Source organism: Ursus americanus, chromosome 2 (assembly GCF_024610735.1).
Source record: "Ursus americanus isolate L20-20 chromosome 2, mUrsAme1.1.p, whole genome shotgun sequence".
NCBI lineage: Eukaryota > Metazoa > Chordata > Mammalia > Carnivora > Ursidae > Ursus > Ursus americanus.
The window spans coordinates 38,941,259-38,960,053 of record NC_142128.1 but is presented as its reverse complement, the minus strand read 5'-3'; the positions used below and the strand labels follow the sequence as shown (position 1 = coordinate 38,960,053).

General features: G+C 44.3%; 2 protein-coding genes across 7 annotated transcripts in view; one reads left to right on the top strand and one right to left on the bottom strand.

Annotated features, from left to right (window-relative positions):
• Positions 1-111: 111 nt before the first annotated feature.
• FAHD1 (FAH domain containing oxaloacetate decarboxylase 1) lies at positions 112-1,601 on the top strand. Its single transcript, XM_045784783.2, has one exon. It carries the CDS (start codon positions 382-384, stop codon positions 1,045-1,047), a length of 666 nt encoding a protein of 221 aa, XP_045640739.1. The 5' UTR covers positions 112-381; the 3' UTR covers positions 1,048-1,601.
• A 6,197-nt stretch (positions 1,602-7,798) lies between these two features.
• The window catches only part of MEIOB (meiosis specific with OB-fold), a 30,563-nt gene continuing 19,566 nt past the window's right edge, over positions 7,799-18,795 (bottom strand). For 3 of the 6 annotated variants that reach the window (XM_045784721.2, XM_045784724.2, XM_087853700.1), the window contains 5 exons: positions 16,119-16,220; positions 15,154-15,307; positions 12,578-12,761; positions 11,758-11,844; positions 7,799-8,183 (listed from right to left, as the gene is read on the bottom strand). In XM_045784721.2, coding sequence (XP_045640677.1) covers positions 8,073-8,183; positions 11,758-11,844; positions 12,578-12,761; positions 15,154-15,307; positions 16,119-16,220 — 638 coding nt within the window. In that variant the 3' untranslated portion in view covers positions 7,799-8,072. Of the gene's footprint in view, positions 11,555-11,757; positions 11,845-12,577; positions 12,762-15,153; positions 15,308-16,118; positions 16,221-18,795 lie in introns of all 6 variants that reach the window. The other 3 variants (XM_045784722.2, XM_045784723.2, XM_045784725.2) reach the window with 3 other exon arrangements.

Genomic DNA, 18,795 nt, shown 5'->3' with positions numbered 1-18,795 from the left:
CAGCCAATCCGCGCGCGTCTCGCGCCCCCGCCCCAGACCCCGGCCAATCAGCGCCCGCGTCCAAACCCGTGCCTGCTGCGGCCGGGCTGCTGCTGACCTGAGGGCGGGGGGGGGGGGGTTGGGACCTGGCGGCTGCAGGAGGGCAGCGTCAGGGTCTCAGCCTCTCTCCAGGGACCGCCCAGTGTCCCGAGGCAGCTACTGGACAGCGGCTGCAGGGGTGGAAGCGCCGCGACCGCCGAGCACCCGCGAGAGCGCGGAGCGGAACGGGCCGTCGCGGACGGGACGGCGCCGCGAGGTAGTTGGTGCCCTCCGGGGCGCCGTAGGCATCAGGTGACCGGGTCCCGGCGAAGTCACGTGACGTGCGGGGGCTCCGGCCGGGCCATGGCCGCCCCCAGGCCCCTGTCCCGCTTCTGGGAGTGGGGGAAGAACATCGTGTGCGTGGGCAGAAACTACGCGGACCACGTCAAGGAGATGCAGAGCGCGGTGCTGAGCGAGCCGGTGCTCTTCCTGAAGCCGTCCACCGCCTACGTCCCCGAGGGCTCGGCCATCCTCATGCCGGCCTACACCCGCAACCTGCACCACGAGCTCGAGCTGGGCGTCGTGATGGGCAGGCGCGGCTGCGCCGTCCCCGAGGCCGCGGCCATGGACTACGTGGCCGGCTATGCCCTGTGTCTGGACATGACCGCCAGAGACGTGCAGGACGAGTGCAAGAAGAAGGGCTTGCCCTGGACGCTGGCCAAGAGCTTCACGGCCTCCTGCCCGGTCAGCGCGTTCGTGCCCAAAGAGAAGATCCCGGACCCGCACAACCTGAAGCTCTGGCTCAAGGTCAACGGTGAACTCAGGCAGGAGGGTGAGACAGCCTCCATGATCTTTTCCATCCCCTACATTATCAGCTACGTTTCTAAGATAATGACCTTGGAAGAAGGAGATATTATCTTGACCGGGACGCCGAAGGGAGTCGGACCCGTAAAAGAAAACGATGAGATCCAGGCTGGCATACACGGGGTCGTCAGTATGAGATTTAAGGTGGAAAAGCCAGAGTATTGAGTCTGTACAAAAGCACCCTATTATGTTTCAGGAGAGAAGGGAGCTGGACAGAAGCAAGCCAAGGTTGTTAAATGTGACAATCCTTTAATGAACTAATTCTGTTTTGTTTTCTTTTGCGACAAGAAACTAATTCTTAAATATGATTTAACTGGATTGTTATGACTTAAGGAAGATGGACCCGTCAAGGAAAATGGGATCTAGAAAAGCTGGGCCAGAAATGGAAAGAAGATAGAGTGTCTTTTAGGAAACAACGAAATTGCGTTTTTCTGATGCTTCCAAAGCAGAGAATTTATCAAACCAAATGTTCAGAAGACTTACTTTTCTTTCCTAAAACTGGACTGGATAAGACTTTTCATTGGGGGGGCGCTTGGGTGGCTCAGTCCATTAAGCATCTGCCTTCAGCTCAGGTCATGATCCCGGGGTCCTGGGATCCAGCCCTGTGTGGCATCGGGCTCCCTGCTCAGCAGAGAGTCTGCTCCTTCCTCTACCCCTCCTGTTCGTGCTTTCTCTCTCTCTCAAATAAATAAATATAAATCTTAAAAAAAAAAAAAAAAGACTTCATTGGGACAGTCTGAAATCAGTAATTCAAAACTTAAACTATGCAAAGGAATCTGAAAATCATGTTTTTTCTAAATTTCCTTGATCATGATAATCATCTGGAGGTATTTGTAAAAATAAAAATTTCCACATTACTGGCCCATACCAGGCTCGCTGTATTAATTAGCAGAATTAATCATCAACACTCCCAAGTGCTTCTTATCCTGGAAATGTGGCTAAACACTACTCCACATAGTTAATTTAAAATTGTATTTAATAAGTGAATGATTAATGGCAACCTCACTCATTTGTACCATGGCCTGTAGATTCTGCATTTGGGAGATAATTTTGAAACGATTGTTTTCCAAATAAAAATGCTATCGTCTAGGGGCACCTGGGTGGCTCAGTCGTTAAGCGTCTGCCTTCGGCTCAGGGTGTGATCCCAGGGTCCTGGGATCGAGCCCCACATCAGGCTCCCCCGCTAGGAGCCTGCTTCTTCCTCTCTCGCTCCCCCTGCTTGTGTTCCCTCTCTCGCTGGCTGTCTCTCTCTGTCAAATAAATAAATAAAATCTTTTTTTTTTAAATGCTTTTATTTGGTCTAAAAGTTTACTTTTATCGCTCCACTAGTGGCTAGGAGGCACATTTCCTCATTAAAGGGCTTCAGACCTTGGTCATTGACCTTTGGCCTCTAGAGCACTGTGCTTTATAAACAGAGTTAATCAGCACCTCAACCTCCAACCAGAGATGAGGAAGTCTCCCCCCAGAGGGGGAGAGCTACTTTTGTTCCTACTTGCTCTCTGTGTACAAAAAGTCTAGCCAAGATGCACGATGCCTGGTGATGTCCTTTAGGCTTAGGCAGGGGCTTCTGCTGGATATGTAAACAGAAGACATCTGCAGGCCCCTCACAGAAAACTGAGGACATCTAATTTAATAATAGCTCACATTTACTAACCCTTAATACTGCTAGGCACTGGGTCAAGAGCTTTCCATGTGTTCTTTAACCCTCAACAAAGCTGTGAGATTGGTATTACTACCATTCCTATTAAACATGAAGATGTAGATTTAGAGGCTAGCCAGCCTGGCTTTATGGTCACTCAGCTGAGGGACAGAACCAAGTTATAACCTGGCTTTCCTAAATCCAGAAGATGAAGTCTTGACCACAATGCAGGCTGCATCTTGCAGGTAGATATATAAGAAGATTCGAACATGTAAGTATTAGGCAACCCCCACATTTAATTTGTAATTGTGAGGAAGTGCCAGGATTGGACTTGTTTATTAAATGTCATACTATCTTAACTTGTTTTATCTAATAATCAAGTTTCTTATTTTAATTGCTTAAGCAATATGTGTTTATTACAGATGAGTTCAAGAATATGAATAAGCAAAACCACCCAAAATTCCATTCACCCAGAGACAGCCAAAGTGAAGCACTTAGTGTACCTTCTTCCAAATCTGTGGATGTAACTGCAACTCTTAAAATAAGACTTGTGCATAACTCAATTTCTGAACCTGCTTTCCTCACAGTGTGCTGTAACTCTCTGTCGGACGGCACATTTCTGCAGCACTGTTTCCGTGACTGCGCAAGATTCTGACATCAGTCCTCCAGTGTTGGCAATGGAGATGGTTTCTAATCATCAGCACACTTGTAGTGGCTTCACTGGCCTAGGCTCCTGTAGGCGGAAGAGCTGGCTCAAGGGTGTGCTCATATGGAACATGTATTAGTGGCAAACACAAGGCTCAGCTGAGACAAGCCCACCAAGCTGACAGACTTCGAAGCCAAAAGGTGTGAGGCGGGAGCAGGCTCACAGCAGCCCGCTTGGGCGGCACAAACCAGCACCCAGAGAGGTCAACGTTCACTATGGTGGTGGCACGAGTTTTGTCACAAACAGCTGACGACAGCATTGCATGTATTGCACGCAAAGTCCTTGGCTTCGAGAATAAAAAACAGAGACACCAATTCCCACAATTCCCGATCTTGCTGAAATCACAGTAATCCTAGCACCCAGGAGGCACATTTTTCCCCAACTTTTTATTTTGAATAATTTAAACCTATAAAAGGTTGAAAGACTTATATAGTTAACTCTGCACACGCTTCCTTAGACTCAGTAATTGTTAACATTGGTTATGTTTGTTCTCTCTGCCGCTCTCCACACTCCGTCCCTCTGCACGTATGTGTATGCTCAAGCAGACTCCCTGCTGAGCCCAGAGCTAGGTGGGGCTCGGTCTCAGATCCTGAGATCACAACCCTGAGATCAGGACTTGAGCCAAAACCAAGAGTCAGACACTTAAACCAACTGAGCCACCCAGGCTTCCCTATGGCTATGGTCATTTTAATTTGCATTTCTTTAATAGTGAAGCTAACATCTTTTCGTATTTTTGTACTTAGTAATTATTTTAATGAGACTATTGGACACATCTGTGGTATTAATGTTGGTGTGGTATCTCTTTGGTTTCAGGTAGTTTTATACTTCTTTTCAATATGATTAATTCAAATATGCTAAAAACCTTCATATGATTTAAAGGGAAAAAGTAAAGTAATTGTAAGTATAATAATTCAACTATAGGGGTGCCTGGCTGGCCCAGTTGGTAGAGCACATGACTTCTTTTTTTTTTTTTTTAAGACTTAGAGAGAATCTCAAGCTGACTCTGCACTCAGCGCTGAGCCCAACACAGGGCTTGATCTCAAGATCCTGAGATCATGACATGACCAAAACCAAGAGTTGGACGCTCAACCGACTGATCCACCCAGGCGCCCCGAGCACACAACTCTTAATCTCGGGGTATGAGTTCAAGCCGCACCTTGGGTGTGGAGCCTACTTAAAAAAAAAAAAAAGTTCACCTATAAAAAAAAAAATCAAACTATAAAAGCAGAATAGTATTCACACAACAAAAATATTGCCAAATATGAGAGACTGTGAAACTGCTATCCTTCAATATTCACAATAACATACTCCCTGATCAGGTACTGGGTGCATGAGTCCAAGCACTTGACATACGTGGATGTACTCAGTCTTGACAGTCACCAAGAGAAGATGGCATTGTTACCCCCGTTTACAAAAGGAGAACCACAGATGGAGAAGCTCAGAGCGAGAGAGCATCCTGCAGGCAGCACATGGAGTGTGAGCCTGCAGTGACAGAGCCTACCCGCACAACCACCTCCATTTCCAGCTCCTGCCGCTGGACCTGCAGTTCCCATCTGTAAAATGGGCAAACAGACAGCCCTTGTATACACTGAGTACTAGGGACGCCTGGGTGGCACAGTTGGTTAAGTATCTGCCTTTGGCTTGGATCGTCATCCCAGGGTCCTGAGATCGAGCCCCATGTCCAACTCCCTGCTCAGTGGGGAGCCTGCTTCTCCCTCTCTTTGCTGCTCCCCCTGCTTGTGCTCTCTCTGTCACATAAATAAATAAAATCTTCAAAAATAATAATAAAATAATAAATTCAGTACTAAGTGTTTATTACAGTGTCTGTCACTTGGAAAGCACTCAATAATGTTAGCTATTAATATTATTGTAGCAATTTAATGTCCAGAAACTTATCCCAAGGAAATAATTAAGAATGTGGACAAAAATTTAGCTACAGCTGTTTCCAATAGCAAAAAATGGGGAACATCTTAAATGTCTAACAGTATTGGATTGATTACATTCACTACCCTATGTTCATATAATGAAATGATATACAGCCATTAAATTAGGTCAAATATTGAGTAATGTAAAAAAGTTTATTACAAAGTATTAAGTGTAAATGCAGATTATAGGGTAACCTGCACTTATAAACTGCATGTTTTAACAAAGAAAGATGAATATGTACGACAGGAAAGACACACAAACATGAGGGCACTTGTAAGCGTGTGCTCCCAGCAGCTGTGACTGGCTGATCACATGAACCAAAAGGTGGAAACAGTGCAGACGTCCACAGACAGATGAATGGGTGAACAAACACAGCGCAAGAAAGAAGGACGCACTGACAGCTGCTGTGACGTGGGTGAACCTCGAACACATGCTCAGAGAAAGAAGCCAGACACAAAAGGTCACGTATCCTATGAAGTACCCAGAGTCGTCAAGCTCATGGGCAGGAAGCCGATCAAAGGTTACCAGGGGCTGGAGAAGCGGAAATGGAGAGCGATATCTAATGGAGACAAAGTGTCAGTTTGGGAAGATGAAAACTTTCTGGAGATGGACGTGGTGATGGTTGTACAACACTGTGAATGCATTTAAGGCCACTCAATTGTATACCTAAAATGGTTAAAATGGTCAATTTTATGTGATGTGTATCACATATTCTGCCACGTGCACAGCAGAATTAGGAAGGGAGAATCTTACTGAAAGCAACCACTAGTAGATTAGGAAAAATCATACAGTCACCACACTATTTACATAAAGCAACGCAAACCTGCAGATGGGAAGATGCCAGGACCAGGAAAAGCAGCTTCCGGAGAGCAGTGGGAAGTGGAGGTGCTGGACAGGGACTCTGTATTCCGTAGTGGCAGAACGGGATGCTTCTTCCTTTATGCCTTCAAGTGCATGAATTCTAGCTAATCTACAACCAAATATTAGATACCAACCAATTTGTCATCTTCATTTCATAAATGTGTAAGTTAAACTTTGGGAAGCCCCTTTGATTCAGTGTGGCCTGACACCCAGCCCTGTGGATTCCTATGGCATCAGATGAAATCAGCAAACAGGGGGCCCCTCCAGGGATGGGCATGGGGTTTCCTTGGTTAAGTGCTGGTGGACTGAAAGGTCAGCAAGGTAGAAGTGAAGAGGCCATTCAGAGCCCTCTGCTGCCCTCTTAGGGCCCACAGACTGTGGCTGGGGAACACTGGGTATGACATACAAGTCTAATTTGAGAATGCCTGTATTAGGCATCTGTATTATGCTCCTGAGGCCAGTGGGCAGCTGAGGCCCCTGGACAGTAGGGCTGGTACCGGCTCCTGTGGTCCAGGCATTGGTGCTTTGGGACCTGCTGCCAGAGGTCAGGGCACCAGAAGGCCTAGCAGAGCCGTTCCTGACACACCATCCGGGCCAGGTGGCCTTCCTGCTCTCTGGTGCTCTTGGACACCCACTCTTGCTTTATCAAGAGAGTGTCATGTGGCCACCGGCAGGCACCCTCACTTCTCTCTCCTCCCCAGCCTGAACCTTCCCCCTCCACCACTCTCCCGCCTTCTTTCTCAGTCCAACTTCTGGAGTCACCTTGCTTAACACACCCATACCCTGCCCCAGGGGAGTGAGGAAGGAAGCTCTTCATCGGGCACACCCCCTGTCTGCACACCTAGGTCAAGTCCTCCATTGCCTTGATTATTACCACAATCCAGACACACTAGGGGCCACTCATGCCTCTCCACCATGGATGCCTATGGTAAAAGCCAGAGACAATGCTACTGACAAGTTTATCCCCCAACACCAGCTTTGTAAGAGTTTCAGATACTTACTCTTTTTCGCTCCTGTGGTGGGTTCTGGAAATGCCAAACCCCCCAGACCTCAGGCCAGCACTGACCACGCCGATAGGCCTGTGCCCTGCAGCAAGTGACTCGAAATGGTGTGGGGCTGAGCACGCGCTCCAGGGCTTTGGCCAGTGCGGGTGGGTGGAGTGGGGGCTGGCATCCTGTCTGAGCAGCCCTGCCCTTGCAGGTCCCAGACTGGTGCCACTCCTAGATCTTTTTTTTTTTTTTAAAGATTTTATTTATTTATTCGACAGAGATAGAGACAGCCAGCGAGAGAGGGAACACAAGCAGGGGGAGTGGGAGAGGAAGAAGCAGGCTCATAGCGGAAGAGCCTGATGTGGGGCTCGATCCCAGAACGCCGGGATCACGCCCTGAGCCGAAGGCAGACGCTTAACCGCTGTGCCACCCAGGCGCCCCCACTCCTAGATCTTTTGAGGCTGGTCTCCTCCCAGTTGATTCAGACTCACAAATATCACCCCTGAGTCAGCCAGCCTTCAGAAGCGCTCGGTGGCCCCATGTGTCATCAGAGAAGGCAAGGTTCAGAGGTGTTCTTCAGTGTTCAAAGCTGCTGCCCAGCACTGCCCGAGGACTTCCGCTGTTCCCACCCTGCGCCGCAGAGAAGCCCTCGCCTGTGCCCCACCAGCTCCTGGAGAGCAGTTTCAGCTACCACCAAACTCTAGGGAGGTCATTTTTGGAGGTTCCCATCTTTCTCCAGGGAAACAAGACAAAGAGGAAAGGGGCTTAAGAAAAGAAATTATGGATATCTGTGGGGAAGATTAAACTCGTTTATTAATTCACACAACATCTTCCAACTTGGCAAGAGAGGGCAAAGTTGGTAGAAAAGGCCTAAGAAAGGAGCTGGGGCAGATGAGAGATTTTAAGACTTACCCCCAACCAACTCCAGAAGGAAACGTAGTAACAATTTATAGAAACATTTTTACCACCTTTGAACAAAATACAATTTTATCCATAATTTTCAAACTCATTGTCGACTTTCAAGAGAGTTGAAACGCATATTCTTGTCCAGAGTTTAAAGTATCTTGTTTTAAATATTTCCTTGTCTAGACAAGTTCCTACTGGCCTCAATAGGGTCTGCAAGCTTACATGAGAGCACACTAATTCTCAATCCACCCCTTGCTCTATGTGATAAAAAAAACTGTAGGGAGAAAAGAGAGAGGAGGAGTTAATTAAAAAAAAATCACATTGTATATAAAGTTGAAAACCACTGACCACAACAGAGAATGCAGTGGAGAACCACCATGAGCTGTTTTGCAGGTGGGAGCATAATTCTAGTGCCAGTTGTAAGACAATGGAGAGAGTTCACATCAGGAGAAGTTCGGGAGAGAATTTACAGGTCTGCCTCCAGACAGCGATTTTGTAAAACTCAATGTTATTTTTCTCATGACATTTCTCTTTGGTAGGAAAGTTGGAGTTTCAAATCCAACACCTACAAAAGAAGGGTTTAAAGTGTGCTTAAGGGGTGCTGGCCTGGCTCCGTCGGAAGAGCATACCACTCTCAATCTCCCGGTTGTGAGTTCGAGCCCCACGTTGGGTGTAAAGATAACAAATTAACAAATAAAGAAATAATATGTAAAAATAAAGTGTGTTCAAACTAGCAGCTGTGACAGGCATTAACCTGTGGTAGTAACGTAAGTCTGTTAGGCTCTGGGGATGTAATGATGCACTTTGTTAATAATGACATCTTGTTCTTGACATTTAACAGAGCACTTTCACCAATGTTTTATTTAACATAGAGTGGAAGGGCATGTCAGCTGGCTATGCTAATTCCAGAAACTAACAGGAAAACACAGACAAATGTCACGAAACACTGTGAAAGGCTGAGGTGGGCAAAGAGGATAAATGGGCATCTTTCAGTGGAGCGCTCCTCCCACAGTCTGGGTGGCCTCATTCTGCAGGGCTCAGCCCCTTTCGTGGCCATGGCTGAGCTGTTTTCAACAGCATGTTGTAGAGAACAGATAATGATACAAATAGGAGTCCCACTCAGGGGAATCCAAAGGAATCCTGTCTGTGTGACGATGCAGTCAGCTCTGCCCTGTGGAAGAGGGTTTTGCCATCTCCAGATAACCCCAGTTCAGCACTGCTGACTGTCAGCCTCTGTGTTCACTCTTCCAATTCTTCTTTGAATTCATTTTTTAAGAACCCCTTCCTAATTTCTTCACTGATTAACGAATTAAATCTTCGACACGTTCATTTTATTTCTATATGAGAGTCATGGTTTTACCCTTTTCCGAAAGCATTCTTTGACACTAATATCAGACATACAAGGACTTGTGTTCATGTCACCATGTATTTCAAAACATTAAAATACTGGGGCACCTGGGTGGCTCAGTCGGTTGAGCGTCACACTCTTGGTTTCAGCTCAGGTCATGATCTTTTGGTCCTGGAATCAAGCCTCATGTTGGGCTCCACTCAGAGGGGAGTCTGCTTAAGACTCTCTCTCTCTCTCGGTCCCTCCCCCAACTCATGTTCTCTCTCTCTAACAAATAAATCAATCTTTAAAAAAAGATATTAAAATACCTTGCTTTGAAATCCCTCCAGCTAAGCCATTTTAAATAGCCATTGTTTTTAATTGAAATATGATAAACATACAAAATGGCCCATCTCTATAGCAATACTTTGTTTTTTGTTATATTAGCAGAAAAACGTGAGTTCTTACTTTTTAAGTTACTTGTTCTATTTTAAATCAGTTAAAATAATTGAAATTGTTGTTAGAGTCCCATAATCTTTACTATATTTTGTGAGAATCCTTTTATATCTGCTTAAAATCTGTTAAATCTGACTTAAATACCTTTTATTTTTTTTAAGATTTTATTTATTTATTTGAGAGAGAGAGATAGAGATAGCGAGAGAGAGCATGAGGGGGGAGGAGAGAGAGAAGCAGGCTCCCCACTGAGCAGGGAGCCTGACGTGGGGCTCGATCCCAGGACCCCGGGTTCACGTCCCGAGCCGAAAGCAGGTGTTCAACCAACTGAGCCACCCAGGCACCCCTGACTTAAATACCTTTTAAACATGTCCTTTGGAAAGGTACAATGTCCCTTTTTTGAGAGCAATTTATTGTTATGTTTGGATCAAGTTAGGGAAACTATAAGTAACTTGCCATGAATTTAAATTGATCAAACTCATTAGCAACTGGTACCTCTTGTTTGGAGGAAAAACAAAGTTGGTCAAAGATCTGAGTATATTCCGATTTGGGACATGACAGTATGTAGATGGATCCATGCCAACGGTGGAAGAGATCCAGTATATTACTGCAATTTCCCCCCTTCAGCCTAGCAATGAAGAGGCCTCAAACTAATGTGCTGGAGATATCAGTGAGGCCGTAGGTAACTCCATGTCTGCAGCCTACTCGGATGTGCTTAAGGCCCCAAGGAAGGAAGCCATGGGAAATGGGCACACCTGTCTCTGAGGCTTAGCTGGAGCAGGTGCAGTGCTCCCCAAGACTATTCAGAGGACCCAGGAGATCACAACTATGTTCGTGGTTGTACTAAGATGCCATCTGCCTTTCTCACCCTCACTCTTGGGCAAAACACACTGTGGTTTTCTAGAGGCTGTGGGACATGAAATAATATCATTGCTGACTGTTAATGGAATGTGGGCTCATGGACAGGTTTTTAATTATTCTCAATGTCATGTTCTAGTGCAGTAAATACCAGCAGATATAACTCTCTTAAACAAGAGCTTGAAAACTTTTAAGAGTGTAAAGGAGAAAACATTTGAGACTGATAGGAGAGAGCGAGCGTAGGCTGTAGCCCATCTCACCTGTGACTTTGCACAAGTAGCAACATTTCTTGGTCCCATTTTCCACATTTGCAAAACAAAAGGAGTTTGTCTCACTCCGTTTTTACACCTTTAATACTAAGATGCTATGACCCCCACACTGAAGTGTTGCCAGTGCTGCTCCAACTGGAGAGGCGGGACCACAGAGCTCTAGAAGGTCACAGAGGCTGAGGAGTGGTGGAGCCGGGGATTCAAACCCGGTCTGTCTCTCCCCTGCATCCACGCATGTGACTGTGCCACCTGATATTACTCATGAAGTGAGGAGCACTGCTTTGCGGGCAGGAAGGGAGTGGCACAGGGGTGGGGGACCAGCTTTGACTCTACAACCCATGGCCCTCCTTGGACTAAACATAACAGATACTGTCTTTGTTGGTCTATTTTTTCCCCCCCAAGATTTCATTTTTAAGTAATCTTTACACCAGATGTGGGGCTCAAACTCCCGACCTCGGGATCAAGAGTCACATGCTAACCGAGGGTTGCTGAAGGGGGGAGGTGGAGGGATGGGGCAACTGGGTGATAGACATTGGGGAGGATATGTGTTGTAATGAGCACAGGGTATTATATAACACTGATGAATCACAGACCTGTACCCCTGAAACCAATAATACCTTATATGTTATTTAATTAAATTTAAATTAAAAAAAAAGTTTTTTAAAGAGTCACGTGCTCCACCAACTGAGTCAGCCAGGCGGCCCTGTTGGTCTGTTCCTTTGGTGTCATGTGGAATCCCTTTATAGTATACAAAACAAAACAAACAAACAAACAAACAAACAAACCCTGATTACTTGCATACACGTTAGTCAAATTCTTCTGCATATCTGGGAACTGGACATTATTAAAAATAACAAATTCCCTAACTTATTAGGTCATACTCTAGGATTTTCTTATTACTTGAATATATAGAATAACATAGTACTGTAAAATATACTAACTTTTAAATAAATTTTGCTTCTTTCCAAAAGAAATCGCCACTTCAATGCTGTTTTCTGTTCATCCGTCATTGCAAGAAACTCATTTACCTGGTTAAAACAATCAAAGAAATACTTCCAAAGTCCATATAAATAACTCATCTTAACAATGTGAAACTTGGCTTTGCGCACTAGAATGGAATTTTATTTATAGTAATTACTATAAATACTGCTCAATTCTCTTAATGGAGGAGACAAGGTCAAAAGGCTCCAAACTGAATCTCTGAAACCAGTCAGGTGGCTCAGCCCAGGAAACTCCCCTCAACAAACCAGAAGCTGAGTGGGGCTGGGGGCTACTGGCAAACTGCAGGAGCTGGCTTTAACAAGAAGAACCAGGCCCCTGTCACCACGCGCACACACTCCTAAGCATCTGCTGCTGTCCTGCCGTCGGAAGGCGCTGCGTGTGTCCTGACTCTATGTGGTGACTTCTCTCAGCTGGCTGGTGAAATATCGCCACACCCTCCTTCTGCCTCAACTGACCAACATCTCCGCTGTGCTGTTCTACCCATTGTTACTCGACTATAGAAAATGTCTTCTTTCTTCCCTGCGTGAACAGCCTTGGCCGCTGTCCCCAACAGCAAAATCAGCTGTGATTTAATACACAACATGCAATTATTTGTTCATTAAAGCAATGCGTGTTTAAATCAAGCTTGATTTTTTTTCCCCAGACCTCTTTATTAATGCCTTAATTTCTATCAACTGTTCATTGAAATAATCTACACTTGGGGGGAAGAGAATTCAATTTGGAATTATTTCTAAACACATTTTCCTTTCTGTTATTTACCGTGCAGCCTAAAGTCTCCTCAGCAACCCCTCCTGTGAGACTGCAGGCGTGGAGGGTACCTGTGTGGTCAGTGAGGTCAATTAGCAAGTGGAAGCTGAGAAAAACAGATTTAAATTCCAAACGATCTTTGTTGCAAGCAGTGCAAGTGCTGGATGATTCGTTTACAACATAACCACAACAGGAGCTGAAAAGAAACAAAGACAAGGATAAAATGTGAAGACCATAAATGACCAACCTGATCTCTCGCAGAAGCACCCTGGTCCCTTAAAAGTCTAAATCAGAGTAACTTCAGAGTGCTCAGAGCGGTGCAGGAGACCAGACATACGAAATAAGGAACATGCAATCTATCCCATTTCCACGGCCCTGCCTGCCACCCTACTCCTGCGAGGACTCCTTTCCTTCACCCCTTCCCAGCTCCAAACAGCCACAGAGCTGACGCTCAGCCCTGCCTCCATCCTGTCCCGTCCCATTCCTCACTACTGCGGGTATGTCCACCTAGTCCCCTCAGCTCAGGGTTCTGAGGGAGGAATCCTGTCTTGTGCCTAGAAAGCCTGAGTTTCACAAATGCTTACTTGATGCTTCTGTGCCAGGCCTCTGCACATCAACCGAAAAAACCTAGGGTTGGTCAGGTTCACACCCAAAATGCTCTTGGTACTGCTAGTGACGCACTCTTCTCTCTTTAAGTAGTGATTACACGCTATTCCATATTTTGAGGCAGGTCTTACTTCACCCAATTTGGACAGAAAGACTAGAGGGTGTGATCTGAAGATAGTGCTTTCCTGTCTGGGCACAGATCACTTTTAAGGTAATTTCCAGATGCTTTTCCTCAGATATCAATATTGAAGATATACGAAAAAATTAGGAAGACAATAACATTTTCAAAAGTTTTTGAAAAATGTTTTTCAAAAAGTAAACACTTGACTTACAACAGCAGCCTCCACACTGGTTTTTTCAATTTTAATACCAAATCATAAAATGTTTTCAAAATCCATAGGTCAGTATCTTGACTATGGTGGTAGATACACAAACCTGCACATGTGATAAAACCATACAGAATACACACATGCACACACACACACGCTACTGCATGCCAGTGTGATGAAATCTCAATAAAATCACCAACTTGAATTAATGTCAGTATCCTGGCTATGGTGTAATACTATAGTTTCATAAAATGTTACCATTGGGAGAAAGTGGATAAAGAGTATGTAGGTTCTCTCTGTATTATGTTTTACAACTCTATGTGAATCTAGAACTATCTCAATAAATTTTCTTCTTCTTTTTTTTTTTTAAGTAGTCTCCATGCCCAACACAGAGCCCAACGTGGGGCTTGAACTCACCACCCTGAGATTAAGACCTAATGTCGAGAGTTGGACGCTTAACTGACTGAACCACCCAGGTGCCCCTCAGTAAAATTTTCAGTTACAAAAATTCATAGACTTTCACAGTAACATTTTAGATGTTTCTTGCCAAGCATCTTTCAGCTAATATTATTAAACCCCTGGGGGTTTACGTTTTTATACAAGTAGATACTAACTTTGACTTAGGAGAGGTTGTAAATCATATTCACCATGTGGCTGAAAATAATTTTTTTTAAAATGCTGTCCCTTGCATTGCTATAGGACATGGCAACCAAAATAATATTCTAATATATTAAAACAACAGTCTGTCATCTCAGTTAAAAGTTTCTAGCAGCAGGGGCGCCTGGGTGGCTCAGTCGGTTAAGTGTCTGCCTTCAGCTCAGATCATGATCTCAGGGTCCTGGGATCGAGCCCCGTGTCGGGCTCCCTGCTCAATGGGGAGTCTGCTTCTCCCTCTGTCCAACCCCCTGGCTCATGCTCTCTCTCTCTCAAATAAATAAATAAAATATCTTTTAAAAAGTTTCTGGCAGGGGCGCCTGGGTGGCACAGCGGTTAAGCGTCTGCCTTCGGCTCAGGGCGTGATCCCAGCGTTATAGGATCGAGCCCCACGTCAGGCTCCTCCGCTATGAGCCTGATTCTTCCTCTCCCACTCCCCCTGCTTGTGTTCCCTCTCTCGCTGGCTGTCTCTATCTCTGTCTAATAAATAAATAAATAATCTTAAAAAAAAAGTTTCTGGCAGCATTATATCTCTATATTTTAGGACTGCAGAAACACAGCAAATCAAATTTTACTTTCAAAGGTAATGATCTTTGTTTTTTTTTTTAAGATTTTATTTATTTATTTGGCAGAGAGAGAGAGAGAGACAGCCAGCGAGAGAGGGAACACAAGCAGGGGGAGTAGGAGAGGAAGAAGCAGGCTCCTAGCAGAGGGCCCGATGTGGGGCTCGATCCCAGAACGCCGGGATCACGCCCTGAGCTGAAAGCAGACACCCAACGACTGCACCACCCAGGCGCCCCAAAGGTAATTATCTTTGAATCTACATAGTTCGCCTTGGAAACTTCAGTATGGGTTATCTACTTATACATTTTTTTTCAAATACATAACAATTATTAGGTCAAAGAATAGCTTTAACTTCTACAGAGCTTAAAATTCATTAACAATAGTTGATCTTTATTTCTTACAAGAATGAATGTGCTGACAATACTGGCTGCTTACCATCGATGTCGAACTACTGTTGTGGTGTCATCGTCAATGTTCAGTGTAGAAATGTAAGCATAAAGAATGCCATAGAAAGGGTCAGCCTTCCCTTCATTCTTCGAAGCTTTTACCTTTAATTGCTCAACTGTATAGACATCAACTATTGTATTTACTAAAAATAAAAAGAAGTTATTACAGCTCTCTACATATTCTAAGAATTCTAAAGGATTATATCCAAATAGAAAAACTATAAAGTTCAAATGAGAATGTGTAATAGCTTCACCTAAGAGAAAAATTATTACATTTGCTATATTAAAATTGATTATATAAATAGACATAACAGCAAAAATAATTAGCAAAAAAAGGAAAAGAATGAGAAATTTAATTCATTTTATGTCAATGAAGACTTTCTGGGTCACTGGAAGATGCCATTAAAAGAGTAGGAAGGCAAGCCTCAGCGTGGGAGATGGTAGCAATCTTTAAAGGAGACAAAGGACTCATATCCAGAATATATAAATAATTCTTAAAAATCAGTAAGAAAAAGCCAGTCAGCTCAATTTTTTTAACTTCCACCAGATTAGCAAAAGGTTATGGAATCCTCTAAAAGTTTAAAGATTATTTTAAAGAATTAAAAGAATAATAATTTAAAGAATTATTCATTCATTCATTTAGAGAGAGAGAGCGAGAGAGAGCTCACACGCACATGGGCACAGAGGGAAGAGCAGAGGGAGAGGGGAGGCAGAGAATCCTAAGCAGACTCTGCACTGAGTGCAGAGCCCCACACGGGGCCTGATCACACAACCCCAAGATCACAACCCAAGCCAAAACCAAGAGTTGACACCCAACTTACTGAGCCACCCAGGTGCCCTGAAACCTCTAAAAGTTTAAACAACCTTTTAAAAAGTGGAAATATAGCAGTCACAGGATAAGAATATGGTATCTTTTACTATGTAAGACAAAAGTAATATTTAAAGGTCACTTACAATTTACAGATTCTTTCAAATAACTGTTGATTTCATCATTCAAAGGATTTGTTTCTTTATTTTCTCTTATAAAATTCAATAGGATGTTAGCTTCTGGGGTATCTTAAACAAAAAATGCATAAGAAGCGAAAAGCAACTGATTATTTTTTTTAAAAAGATTTCTTTATTTGAGAGAGCACACACATGTAGCAGGGGGAGGGGCAAGGGGAGAGGGAGAGTCCCAAGCAGACTCCCCACTAAGTGCAGAGCCTGACACGAGGCTCCATCCCAGGACCCCAAGATCATGACCTGAGCTGAAATCAAGAGTCGGCTGCTCAACTGACTGAGCCACCCAGGCACCCCAAGATTTTATTTATTGATTTAGAGAGAGAGAGAATCTCAAGCAGACTCTGTGCTGAGCATGGAGCCAGAGGCAGGGCTTGATCTCATGACCCTAAGATCAAGACCTGATCCGAAATCAAGAGTCAGACACTTAACTGAGCCACCCAGGCACACCTGATTACTTTTTAAATAATTGTGAATGATCCAATATTACTTTTAATGGTAAAAGTGACGACATAAAAACATAGTCAAATAGAATATGCTGCAGCCAGTCAGCAATGTGACGTGGTAATCTACTAAATGAAGAGATGTACACCAGAGATTGTTAAAGAGCAGCTTGAAGAACGGTATGGTGCAATTTCCTTTCATTTAAAAAACATACATACATAGGTATGCAAAATATCTGGAAGAGTATATATGAAAGAAATGATTCTCTTACTAGATGGTGAGATTATAGGTGCTCATTGTTTTCCCTTTTTGCTATTATGTATTTTCTAAATTTTATATGCATTTCTTTTCTAAGCAGGAAAAAAAAAATTTAAGTGTTTTTGAAAGCCTTACTGCTTGACTTGGGACACAAGTATTCTCAGGAATAGTCAGATGGTGTGACCAAAGGCAAGAACACGATTTTGAAAAAGGGCTCCCATGTGATTCTGACACCTTTCAACCTCAAGCCCCCCAGCCTCCAACACTTAATGGCCTTTTGGCCTTCCCTCGCCCACGTCAACATTCTGCAAACGTGCTGGTGCTTGGAGCAGAGGCAGGGGCTTCTTCCTCACTCCTGTTCAACCCTACGTCTAACCACTCTTCTTTCACATAACTAGACTGAATCCCCTTGTGAGCAGGGGTCTGCCTCTTCAGCTCTGTAGTTTCAGTACACAACACAGCAGCTGTCCTTCTACTCATCTGCCCATCCACCCATCGTGTCCTGCCTTGATCCAAAATGGACTTACGTTATCTCAGCACTTGGCAAATAAAAGGCATTCAACAGATAATTGTAAATTAATGAGTGAATGAATGGATGGATGTTTCTGAAATGCTGACAGAAGTGCTGCACACTGGACAGGAGCAGGTGCTGGAGTGAGGCCGTGGAAATCACACCCCTGGGCTTCCCACAGGCACTGCTGTAAAGATCCCTCCTGACGACAAGGTTATCTGGGACTGTCTCATGGACACTCTCAGGGCAGAGAAAGCCATAAGGAAAGCTAGGATGAAAGCCTTAGAGGTTTTTAGTTTGTACTTGGTAGGTGTAGGCCAGGAAGTTACAAAGAAGGCTGATTTAAAGAAGCACATTAAAATTCATGCACCCTGGGATGCCTGGGTGGCTCAGTCGGTTAAATGTCTGCTTTCAGCTCAGGTCATGATCCCAGGGTCCTGGGATCAGTCCCTATTGGGCTCCTTGCCCAGTGGGGAGCCTGCCTTTCCCTCTGCCTGCCGCTCCGCCTACTTGTGCTTTCTCTCTCTGACAAATAAATAAAATCATTAAAAAGAAATTCACACACCCTTTTAAGTACTCTCCTTTGTCTCTTTGAGAAGCAGGCATTTATTCTAATCCAGCTGGGATTGTCCAAACACTTTGACATTTCCCCTTTCACGCTGTGTTCAGAACCAAACAGATAACATCCACCGAATATGTGTTTCATTAACTTAGCCTTGAGTTATTGATACAATTGTCCTATCACACTTGATAACCTTTTCCAACAGACAAATCCAACTGTCTTTTAGAAATTTTCCCAGGCCAAATTTACTCTTAGAAGATGGAGATTTTTAAATCATTGACATTACTCTATATAATACTAATAAAACTGTTAATAAGTTATTAAATATAATGTACCATATTATGCCCCTCAAAAAAAAAAAAAAAGGAATTGAAGAGTGGCACTGTTGTCCTAAATGTTGCGAATAGATCGTGGTTGTGTCACCATCAATTTACAACAAAGCACCTAGAGAGATCCTTTCACTACTTAAAAAATGTCACTTCTCTGGGGCGCCTGGGTGGCTCAGTCATTAAGTGTCTGCCTTTGGCTCAGGGCGTGATCCCGGTGTTCTGGGATTGAGCCCCACATCAGGCTCCTCCACTGGGAGTCTGCTTCTTCTTCTTCCACTCCCCCTGTTCGTGTTCCCTCTCTCACTGGCTGTCTCTCTCTCCATCAAACAAATAAATAAAATATATTTTTAAAAAATGTCACTTCTCTGTTCCAAACCCTTTGCTACAGAGTAAAAGCCAACATCCTTTCATTAGCCTGTAAGGACTTCCTGATACCTACCCTTCTCCTCTGACCTCGACTCCTCCTCCTGCCCATACTTTATGAGCTCCAGTCACACCCTCCTGGCTGTTCTGCCCTCATGCAGGCCC